General features: G+C 38.9%; 1 protein-coding gene across 5 annotated transcripts in view; it reads left to right on the top strand.

Moving 5' to 3' along the window:
• Positions 1-1218: 1218 nt before the first annotated feature.
• The window catches only part of CREB5 (cAMP responsive element binding protein 5), a 328890-nt gene continuing 317405 nt past the window's right edge, over positions 1219-12703 (top strand). For 3 of the 5 annotated variants that reach the window (XM_072153718.1, XM_072153714.1, XM_072153719.1), the window contains exons 1-2: positions 1219-1524; positions 3359-3428. In XM_072153718.1, the coding sequence (XP_072009819.1) occupies positions 3390-3428 (39 nt within the window). In that variant the 5' untranslated portion in view covers positions 1219-1524; positions 3359-3389. Of the gene's footprint in view, positions 1525-1658; positions 1701-3358; positions 3429-12703 lie in introns of all 5 variants that reach the window. The other 2 variants (XM_072153715.1, XM_072153716.1) reach the window with 2 other exon arrangements.

Raw genomic sequence — 12703 nt, 5'->3', positions numbered from 1 at the left:
GCATGCCCTGCACAGCCAGTATTGTGGTATAGTTTCCTTATGTGTACTTGCTGCACACTTATATTATGTAAACCAGGTGTACTACAAGACCCAGCATGCCCTGCACAGCTAGTATTTTGGTATAGTTTACTTATGTGTACTTGCTGCACACTTATGTTATGTAAACCAGGAGTACTACAAGACCCAGCATGCCCTGCACAGCCAGTATTGTGGTATAGTTTACTTATGTGTACTTGCTGCACACTTATGTTATGTAAACCAGGAGTACTACAAGACCCAGCATGCCCTGCGCAGCCAGTATTGTGGTATAGTTTACTTATTTGCTTTTGCTACTCGCTTCTATCCTGTCAGCCAGTAGTACTACTACCCCCAGCATGCCATGAACAGCCAGTACTGTTGCATACTTTCCTTATTTGTGCTTGATACCTGATTCTATCCTGCTAGTCAGTAGTACTACAAGACCCAGAATGCCCTCAGAAGGGAGTAATGTACTATAGCTCCTAATGTGTACTTTCTGCAGGCTTATATTATGTCAGCCAGGAGTACTACTACACCCAGCATGTCCTGAACAGCCAGTACTGTTGCATACTTTCTTTATTTGTGCTTCATACCTGATTCTATCCTGCTAGTCAGTAGTACTACAAGACCCAGAATGCCCTCAGAAGGGAGTAATGTACTATAGCTCCTAATGTGTACTTTCTGCACGCTTCTATCCTGTCAGCCAGGAGCATGTCCTGAGCAGCCAGTACTGTGGTATACTTTCCTTATTTGTGCTTGATACAGGATTCCTTCATGTCAGCCAGTAGTACTACTACACCCAGCATTCCCTGAGCAGCCAGTACTGTGGTATACTTTCCTTATTTGTACTTGCTAGTGAGCTTCACTACAAGGCCCAGCGTGCCCCGCTCCACCATTGCAGAGCTATGGCTATCCCACAGACCCCGGGACCTCCACCCCGCATTGCTCCGGAGCAGTGTGTGACAGGCAGAGCCTCTCCTGCCCCGGCCCGGGCTCCCGCATGAGTCTGTCCCAGCAGCTGAGCTACAGCTGAGAGCTACAGAGCGGCAGCCTCCAGGGGGCGTGTCCGCCAACCCCCGACCACACCCCCGCTCCCTGCTATGATTTAGAAGTTCAGGAATCCCACGTGACGTCACCAGGGGATGATGTAATGCTGCTCTAAATAGAACGTATTGTAATCTTCCCTCAGTCCAACGTGGTTCTTTTGTAGTACATGGCACTGTGTCTTTAAAAGTGTGTGTGTATGTGTGATGCAGGGGGAAAGTCACTGCCCACTCCAGAAAGAAGCCGAGAGACTTTAAGCAGTGTGTGGAGAGTTAGCTGCTGCTCCAAGTCTTTGCCCTGTACATGCTGCAGCCAAATAAAGTTCTAGCACTTCTTACCTGAGAGCTGCGGAGCCAAGACACCTCCATCTCCTTATCACAGCTCGTCTTCTCTCTGTACCAACCCAAATCAAACAAGACCCCACAGCCTCCTCCTTTACCTGCTGATTTCTACACTTCCTGGGTAAGTTGATAAGAAAATATTTATCATTGCTTAGGATAAAATAGTATTTTGTCAATGAATTAAAATGTATATTTAAAGGGACAGTAGATCTTGAAACTTGAAATTTTGTATTTTATATGCTATTGGTGAACAAGATGTCAGATCTGTCACCTGCTGCTGACAACAACTAGGCAAAGGTCAGTAAAGTGTCCCGCTGTGGTCACCATGTCTGTGGGTGTGAAAGGGTTACATCTGGTGACCTGTCGCTGGATGACAAGTGACAGTTTTGTCAGTCCTCCAGGTGGATGGAGGTGTGTGCGGCTCATCCCCAATACATTACATCCTGATAAGGACAGCTGAAGTGACATTCACTTAAGTTCGCTGAGAGTGAAAGTTTTGAAAACTTTTCCTGTTTCTAGCTCAGCTGGTCTGAGTGAAGAGAATACAGTCTGGTCATTAGCAAGTGATTAATATGCTGGTGCCATCACCAACATAGAAGACAATACATTTCACTGCCAGAAAAATAATACAATAAATAAGGGACAGATAACCCCTTCTTTGTTCAAGTGTTGTCAAGCCAACAACAAGAGGGAGGGGGGCACTTATATGAGAACAGGGCGCCGAAAAATGTCAGGGCATAGGATATTAAGAACAGACTATAAACTATTCTGGGGGCCCTGTTCTCTTCAATGCACTAAACTATACGAGAAGTTATTTCTTATTGTATGAACGTTAATTGATCTATATAGAAAAGCTTAGTATCAGTCATTCATATTAAACATAGAAATGACCACTTCTCATTCGCCTCCTTAAAGTTGTGGCGAAGTTGAATAAGTAATTTGCAAATGTTTTAGAGATTATCTTTGGAAAAAAGTAATAAATGTATTTGATAAACTCATCTCTGCTACTTCAGGGCTTTACTACAGCCATATTATAGAATTCTAGTTATACAGTAAATCTATATAAAACTTTTATTCTACCGCTGACCACCCAAACCACCTCCACATTACATGATGACGAATTTGCTGCCTGCGTTGGAGTGTGCGTTGTGCGTGTTTGGTTGTTAGGTGTCAGTATTTGTATGTTTTCCTCGCAGACATCTCTGGGAATAATGCTGGACATAGGGCCATTACATCATTCTGCAGCCTAGGAAGAGGGTATGATTAACAGCTTCAGATAGTGAAGGGTTCATGGGTTAGATATGCTGACAGTGCAGTCTGCCTCCCAGATAAACACTGGATATCTATGCTTTGTGCAGTCCTGATTGTTTTCATGTACTGTGAATTGAATATTGGTGGGAATTTTGATTCAGAGACAAGACAAGTGCAGGACCTACTAGATGATAGATTTAAGGGACTACTACATACGGCATTTTTAAGTGACTATAATTATAGAAACAAATAATTAATTTTACCCATGATGATGATTGAATCTCATGTTCCGACAAGCTCCTTAAGGCCGTTCTCCGTTAATTAAGACCTGTCAATCGGGCCATTAAAATCACACCTTTCATGTACTCACAAACTTTATGTGAAGTTCTGTATCTCACCTCAACTGCGTGACCCCAAGCAAAGGTGAAATGACAAGAGGTGCTTCATTATGTTAGAAAACTCATGTACCTAAACCATTGATCTTCCTTTTACCTCTCCACCCACCGAAAACATGAATAGAGCAGAAAGCGTGAGAAGAAAAGGGGGGTACAGAAAGGTCTGGAGAGTCACTAGGATAGAAAGGAGATCAACCAGGACTGGCATTAATAATATTAATGAGAACGACCAAGCGGGAATAGTAGGGAGATTGTGAGAGTCGCATTCAGGCAAGAAAATCATTAGTTAATATTACATTTTTTTTTCAGAGTATCTCAGAGTTCGGATAGATAATTGTGGATGAGGGATCATATTAAAATACTCAAAGTCCAACTTAAGGTAGCTATGACAATCTATTTATCTATGCAAGTATATATATATATAAACTAAATTTATACTTTATATGGTATATAGTACCAGGCGGGAGATATACATTTATATACATATATGTATATATTTTTTCTCTATTACATAATGTAATAACAGTGTCTTTGCTATAGATGAATGATGGCATCTTGTAACCTTAATGTATGGCATATGGAGCATTGGGAAACTGTTATGTAAGCTATTTAGTAAGAAATAGGAAAGTTACGGAGTAAAGCATGGATTGTCGAAAACAGAAACTTTGTCCTGCCTGACATTTACGAGTATAAGTAGCCCAGTGTGAATTGTTAGAATATGTCCTCATGTTAAGTGTAAGGTTGAGGTCTGGATACGAGTGACCATTTTGCTTTATACTTGAAAAAAAATATATATTTTGTGGCTGATTTAAAAGGATTTGCAGAACTTAAAGTTTTAGTAGTATACACTTAGTGATTTATGACTAATATGTATACTGTTAGCCAGAGATATAATAGTATATTGTGGTCAGAAGGTTAATGTGCTTTAAAAGGCAAATGTAAATTATAGTAGTTTTCATAGAAAGATGAAAGTGCATCTTCATAAACTGCACTGGAGTTAGAAACCAAACAAATACAAATAGCTAGACATATAGATGTACAAAAGGGAAAGATAATATATAGATAACAATAAGATTGACAGATGAAATGTAGATATATATTAGATAGATAAATAGTAAATAGATAGACTTCATACATAAATAACAGAATAACATATAATTTGCCTGGGAGCCTATCCATTGCTTTTGAATCACTTCGCAATAAGTATAACATACAGTATCAAATGCAAAACAGTAGCTTTATATGACGTGTGCTGCCTCGCTGGAGTGTTTGATTAATGATAAGTGATTAACCATATTATTAGAAGTGTCCAGGGTAATGCATCAGAGAATTAGATTGTCCTTGTTACATTACATTTTCTGGCCTAACGCTTCTACCTGACAGTAGATTCCAGGGCTGATGGCTTGTGATGAAATGAACAATTTGCTTTTCTGTAATTAAAACAGATAGATTAAATATTCTTAATATTCAGATTAACCCTTAAACACTATCTGTATGTTCACTGATCACTTGCAAGGAACCTTGAATAGTTCTTCCATAACATGGATACATAAAATAATCAATCTTTAAATAGGACCATTATTTTGTGCAGTACTTGACGACTCCAATGGGATACAAACATAATAAGACATTACAGAACAGTAATGTAGTAATATGAAACAGGTGAGGGCCCTGCTTAATGTATATGGATGTGAAAAGTTTTATTTTGAAATAATTCATGCCTATGAATATTTGACGGTTGCAGATAAGTTGCATAAAGGGATAACATTCAGTTTAATGAGCCGGTTAGATATAGTGTATGTTTGTGAGCCAAAAGCTGCTATAGCAATAAGCGAGAGCTAATATTAAAAAAAAAAGTATGTCCCCTATTTTGTAGGCTATCCCCATCCTTGAAGTGATAGTTGAAAAAAATCATATGAAGTACAGTGATTCTGTTACCACTCACCAATATTGCATATTGTTATCTATACATACATAAATATTAATATATAGATAGATATTTGTGTGTTGAGTTGGCCTTTTATATCTTAGAGTATTACATGCCAATACAGTACTGAAAGAATCTCACAATTCTCTGGCAGGACCATAACTATGTTACTAGGTGGCGCAATCTCATGGCTGGTTAAAATTGCAGGCCGGGCTTTCAAGAGAGTCATATGAATGCTTGTTTGATACCCTTCAGTGCTTACAACAGAGCTGATTCTGTAGTAGGCCAAACAGTAAAACAGGTTTGTAGGCGATTTTTCCATGTGCCTTTTACATACCTGCTTATTGGTCAATGGAAAATCCAGTATCATTACTGAAACGTAAAACGGCAGTGACCTTGAAATTTCCAACTTGTTTCTTTTACATAGAGAAATGTATAGAGGGGGGACGTATAACATATAACAGATCTATTGAGTATTTAATACTTTTATAATTATAGAGAGCGTGACTTTATGAGATATTCCTGATTGTCCGTGCAGCTCCTACTCATTGGAATATGAAACTTACACCACAATGTTCTGATTATAAATTATTTTCATTGTACGTGTTGACTGTAGACTGTAGGGTTTATGGCGAGGGCTCCCTCAACTTGTGAGTGGTAGAAAGCAGCATATTTTCTTCTATTATATATGACAAAAAACATCTAAATGCATCACATCACATTGAGATGCTTTGGACTTCAAATCAAAATGATAAAAATATTGTTTTTTAAAATAAAAGATATAAAAAATATAAAAGATGAAAATGTAATCTGTATCCTTTTATCAGTCATGATTGTATATGATCCCTTTGAGAAAAGGCAAATAGATGTTCAAAGTAAAGAAGTTGTAACACGGATGTCCCCTTTTTATACCTTTTGATCCACAAACTTGTGGTGGGGAACCATATTCAAGTCAAATATTTAAATAAACCTAAAGAAACACAGAATCAAGCCTAAGATTAAGAGGGGGGTCCTTAAGAAAGTTAAAGTACAGACAGTCCCCAACTTAAGAACACCTGACTTACAGACGACCGCTAGTTACAAACGGACCTCTGGTAATTGGTAAGTTACAGTACTTTAGCCCCGGCTACAATAAACAGCTAAAATAATTATTAACCCCTTAACGCTGAAGCCACTTTTCACCTTCCTGACACGGCCCATTTTTAAAAATCTGACATGTGTCTATTTAAGTGGTTATAACTTTGGAACGCTTTAACATATCCAATTGATTTTGAGATTGTTTTTTCGTGACACATTGTACTTCATGCTGGTTGAGAAATTTAATCAATATATTTAGTATTTATTTATGAAATAAATGGAAATTTGGCAAAAATTTTGAAAAAAACAATGTTTTCCAAATTCAAAATTTTCTACTTTTTGGAAAGTTGGTCATATCACTAAAATAACTTGATAACTTACATTTTCCATATGTCTGCTTTAACTTGGCATCATTTTTCAAACATCTTTTCCGTTTTTTAGGATGTTAGGAGGCTTATAACTTTAGGTGCAATTTTTCAGATTTTCACGAAAATCATCAAAACCTACTTTTGGAGGGTCAGTTTAGTTAGAAGTGACTTTATAAGGCCTACATGACAGAAAACCCCCACAAATGACACCATTTTAGAAACTACACCCCTCAAAATATTCAAAACAACCTTTGTTAACCCTTTGAGCGTTTCATGAGCGTGAAAGATAAATGAAAGTGAAATTAGAGAAATGTAATTTTATCTTACTATAGATTCATTGAACACTAAAATTTGCACCTTCACAATGGTTTAAAAAGGAAAATGCATTTTACAATGTTGAGGGCAATTCCTCTTGAGTATGCCAATACCCATTTTGTCACTGTACCCTGCTGTACGGGCACAGGGGGGCACTTGGAATGGAAAGAGCGTTGTTTCGTTTTTGCAGGGCAAAAAGGCTGAAAAAGTTTTCATGTGTCAGGATGCATTTGGAGAGCCATAATGGTACCAAAACAGAGGAAAGCCCCAACATGAGACACCATTTTGGAAAGTACACCCCTTGGAGAGTTTAGCAACGTATAATTTGTGTATTTTCCCCAACAGGTGTTTGATTCAATTAGGCCCCAAAACGGAAAAAAGGTGAAAATTTTCTCAAAAAAGTCACTTTTACCCAACATTTTTGTAAGCCACAAGGGATAAAAGATGAAACAACCCCATAAATGTGTAAAACTATTTCTCCTAAGCACAGAACTGCACCACTTTTGCATATAAAGTGTTGTATGGGTACACAGTAGGGCTCAGAAGGGAAAGAGGGGCTTTGGCCTTTTAGAAGCCAGATTTGACAATCATCCTTTACATGTGTCAGGATGCATTTGGAGAGCCCTAGTGGTACCAAAACAGAGGGGAACCCCAACAAGTGTCACCATTTTGGAAAGTGCACCCTTTGGAGAATTCAGCAAGGTGTAATATATGTATTTTCCCCTACAGGTGTTTGCTTCAATTAGGTCCCTAAAAGGAAAAAGGTGAACATTTTCCCAAAAAAGTCACTTTTATGGCTAATTTTTGTATCCCATAAGGCATTAAAGATGAAACAACCCCAAAAAATGTGTACTAGCATTTCTCCCGAGAATAAAATTGCCCCAAACATGCAAATAAAATGTTGTATGGGTACGCAGTGAAGCTCAGAAGGGAAAGAGGGGCGTTGGCCTTTTAGAAGCCAAATTTGACATACATCCTTTACATATGTCAGGATGCATTTAGAGAGCCGTAGTGGTACCAAAACAGAGGGGAACCCCAACAAGTGTCACCATTTTGGAAAGCACACCCCTTAGAGAATTTAGCAAGGTGTAATATGTGTATTTGTCCATAAAGGTGTTTGATTTAATTAGGACTTAAATAGATAAAAGGTGAACATTTTCTTATAAAGGTCATTGTACCCCTAATTTTTTATAGCCACAAGGGATAAAAAAATGTAATAACCCCTCAAAATGTGTAAACCTATTTCTCTCAAGTGTAGAAGTACCCCACATGTGTATATAAAATGTTGTATGGGCGCACAGTAAAAGTAAAGGGGAATGTTTGCCTTTTAGAAGCCAAATTTGACAGAAATGTTTGACATGCATTTGGAGAACCCTAGTGGTATAAAACAGAGAAGAATCCGAAAAGTGTCCCTAATTTTTGAACGCACACCCCTTAGAGAATTTTGCAATGTGTAATATATGTATTTGCCCCTACAGGTGAATGATCCAATTAGGCCCGAATCATTAAAAAGGTGAAAATTTTCCTATAAATGTCACTATACCCCTAATTTATGTAAGCCACAAGGGATAATATATTAAATAACCCCAAAAAAGGTGTAAAACTATTTCTCCCGAGTGTAGAAGTACCCCACATGTGCATATAAAATGCTTTATGGGCGCACAGTAGAGGAAAAGAGGGATGTTTGTCTTTTAGAGGCCAAATTTGTAAGAAATCCTTCACATGTGTCAGGATACATTTGGGGAGCCGTAGTGGTACCAAAACAGAGGAAAACCCGAAAAGTGACCAGAATTGTTGAATGTACACCCTTTGGGGAATATAGCAAGGTGTAATATGTGGTGTAGTGTAATACACGTGGTGAAATGAGCATTTTGAACATACAGGTGGTTTCCAAATACGATGTGCAATGGAGTCCAAGATGGAAATTGCAATTATTTCTGGAAAGTTCAGTGCCCGTTATGTGGCGCCCCTTATGAAATAATGGAGGGGTATAGGGAGCAACGGGACATAACAGTTGTTACAATTATTCATTTTACCGAAATTAATTCACAACAGGTTGGGCGTGAATTGTGAATGTCTAGTGTATAAGGAGGTAGAATATACCAGGGGACCAACTAAACTTTTGTCACTCTGGAGTTGTCGCAGGTCTCTTAGTAGTATATAGTGTCCATCCTTAGTATATAGTGTCCATCCTTAGTATATAGTGTCCATCCTTAGTATATAGTGTCCATACTAACTCCTCTTTTGGAACAGACTCTTTATTGAGTCCTATCATTAGAAGCAGCAGAATTCACCGGGAAAATGCTGTCCTGGCAAAACACAGGAACATCTAAACCAGAGGTACTGGGGCCCCGTCCTTCTTGTCCCAATATTAGTTTCCTAATATCTTCCTCTTGAAAACGGAGAAATGATACGGCAGGACGTGCACATTGGAACAGCTCGTAAGAGTTGTACAGCATCATCTGAACAATGTGCACAGCCAGCACTTTTGTACCATATCTTCGTTTTAGTAGGGAAATTATCACCAAGTGTTGCTCTTATTCACCCTAGCGATGCCCATTGTGACGAATATTGCTGCTTTTGGCTGGACCAAATCGACCAGCCAATAGCAGCAAACATGGACAGAGGGGGGCAACAAAACCCCTCTGGACCGCAAGGCAAAATTGGTGGCTGTCAGGAACAGCCGCCACTCTGCCCCGATCACCGTGTCTACAGACATAGTGACCGGTATTACTGACGTCATAAGTAAATTTGCTGCTATTGGCTCGTCTGAATTGATGAGCCAGTAGTAGCGATAATAAACTGGGGGTGTGTGGGGGGGACGTAACCCTTCTGGTCCATGGGGCAGGATGGATGGCTGTCAGGAACAGCCGCCGTCTTACCCCGATCAGTGAACAGCCGCCGTCTTACCCTGACCGGTGTTGGAAAGTCACTACTCGCCGCACCGTTCTATAACAACGCTCGTTGGGAATAGGCTATACAATCTTTATTTATTTTTTAAGCAATTTAGACAAATAAGGGCTTATTTTTTGCGAGACGAGATGCACTGTAAAAAAAACTTAATTTTAGTGGGTTTTTAGCTTATTGAAGAAATTTTATTAACTTTTTACGTGTGGAGGAAAATAAAATCATCAATTCTTGTTTTGGATTTTTAGCATTTTTTTTTGGGGGGGGTGTTCACTGTAGCATAGCAATAATATATTATCTTTATTCTACGGATCACTACGATTACGGTGATACCTCATTTATATAGTTTTATTTTTATTTGTCCAATTTTATTGAGGAAAAACTAGAATAGAAAAAATTTCATTTGTTTTAGTATTGCCATTTTTATAGTGGCATAATTATAGTATTTTTTGGTTTACGGAGCTGGTTGTAAGCTTATTTTTTGCGTGACAAGTTGCTCTTTTTATTGGTATCATTTTGGTGCTTGTAACTTTTTCGGATCACTTTTTAGAACATTTTTTGTAAAGCAATTTGATAAAAAGTTTTAATTTTTGGCAAGTTTTTGGGGTTTTTTTTTTACCACGTTCACTGAGCGGGTCCAATTATGATTAGGATTTATTGTACAGATTGTTACGGACGCGGCGATACCAAATAAGTGGCGGTTTTTTGTGATTTAGAGTATTTTATACTTTATTACTTGTGTACAGGGAAATGTGGTGTTTGGGGGGACTTTCACTTTCTTTTATTATTTATTTTTATTGTAAAAAACCTTTATTTATTTATTTTTCCTTTTTTTACAGTTAATGACATCTAAGCTTGAACAAGTGATCTTCTGATCACTTGTTCAAGCTTTTTTACAGGTTACACAGTGCAATACAGATGTATTGCACTGTGTAATGTAAGACACTGAGCATGCTGCGCATGCCCAGTGTCTTACAGCCGGGTCCTGTCAGAAGGCAGGGACCCGGCACCGGGAGGAGGATCGCGCAGCCCCGGGCACCGGCAGTCCCGGGGCTGCGATCGGAGGAGCGGACCCCCCCGGTAAGCGCCGCGGGGGGGTCCGATTCAGCTTTAGATGACTTTAAATGCCTCTAACACACCGCGGTCAGCATGACCGCGGCGTGTTAGGGGTTAACACCCGCGATCGGAGAAATCTCCGATCGTGGGTGTTAGAGGCGGGTGTCAGCTATAACATATAGCCGACACCCGCAGCTTCTGGCGCCGGCTCCGTTCAGGAGCCGGCGCCAGAAGCTTGACGTAATAGTACTGCATTTTGCGGGAACGCACCTCCCGCGATGCAGTACTATTACGTCAAATGTCGGGAAGGGGTTAAAGGTGTCTGCAATTAAGCTTTATTGTTAAAGCTTGATTGGTTCTTTTGACAACCCAACATTTTTAAAATCCAATTGTTTCATAGACCCAACAAAAATGTGGCTGGGGTTACAATAATAAAATATACAGTTCCGACTTTTATACAAATTCAACTTAAGAACAAACCTATGGAACCTATCTTGTGTGCAACCTGTGGACTGTCTGTATAAGCAATGATGGCTACTTGCAGAAGAATGGCTCAAAAATTGCCCATGAAAAATGGATGTTAAAGCCTGTTTTTTCAAGAACAATTTGCATCAGTTGGGAATCCATCTTTCATGGATCTTAAAGGAAATTTACCATCTGACTCATGTACTATGATGTAGGATCGGGCCCCGTAAGAGTTTTTTTTAATGGTCTCCTTTTCCTAAAAATGATGGTTCCCCAGGTGCCCCAGGGGCATGTATATGTCTGTGTAATAGGAGCCTGGAGGGGCTCTGGTGACGCCCCCAGAGAACTTACTGTTTATTATCACATATTTAAAACATAATTTTTAGAAAATATAAGACCATAACAAAGAATTACAGATCCTGCCTCAGGGTGCAAAGAGAATCCAGTCAGTGATGCTGCTTCATAAGGAATAAGACAGTAGATCTCCTTTAATGAACTAAAGTCTAAGGGTGATCCATGAAAAATAGTTCTGACTAAGACATGCTCTACTTTTTTATGGATCTGTTGCACAGTTCTTAATGGAAACAGCTGAGGCCACTGATCCATTAAAAAGAATTACATTTGGCGCAGCCACACGCCAGCTTTTCACCGTCATTTGCATCTGTTCTTGTTTTTGGATCCACAGTTCTGGATCAGACAAATTTTGCCCCACTTTTTACTCCCAAAGTGTCCAAATGTATCTGGGTACGTGCCCATGTCTCATGAACAATATGGTCATTGACATGTTGTGAAATAATCTTACTTGGTGTATGTGTCGTGATAGATTAGGCACTTTAAAAAAAAATGTGTGTTAAATAAATGTATTTATTTATAGAAACTACTAATATGTTATATATTTATGTATTTTATGACCTCTATAACCCCGAAAGCAGTTGAAGTGTAAATGAAACTGGAAATTGTGGAGGTTGCCAAAATGCTTAATGTCACATAAACAGTTCATTATATGTTAATTGATTATATTTTGAGGGAGAATGTTTGGGAGCACGATTATCCAGGTAGAAGCCAAGAACATACTCTCATAGTGTTCCGAAATCCTGGGTTGCTATGAAGTGTTTTGAGATATGGACTCTTGCTGATTCAGGCACAGGCAGTAAGTGATACAGTGTCAGGCGATCAGATGTCTCACCCAAGTACTGTTCTAGTGTATCCCAATAAATAATTCCTGTTGGTTAATGTTCAGGGGAGCGGTGCATTTTCTGTAAGCAGTCATTTATATATGTTTTAAAATGAATATGCAATCAGGCCGGATCAGATGGAAGATGCTTATTTGCTTGTTGTAGGCTATCATGGATGTCGTTTATAAGGGGGGATGACCCATGTTATTTGGGAAAGCACAAATACATACATGTGTTTTGTCTTTTAATCTTCAGGGGGCCAATGCGCTTTATACAAAGTGATCACTGATTAAAGAAATTCTCAATGTATTGCAGTTAAAGGGACAGTACAAGATAGGTTCTGTAGGTTTGTAATTAAGTAGAA

Source organism: Engystomops pustulosus, chromosome 5 (genome assembly GCF_040894005.1).
Source record: "Engystomops pustulosus chromosome 5, aEngPut4.maternal, whole genome shotgun sequence".
Lineage (NCBI taxonomy): Eukaryota > Metazoa > Chordata > Amphibia > Anura > Leptodactylidae > Engystomops > Engystomops pustulosus.
This window is presented reverse-complemented; position numbering and strand designations above follow the sequence as displayed.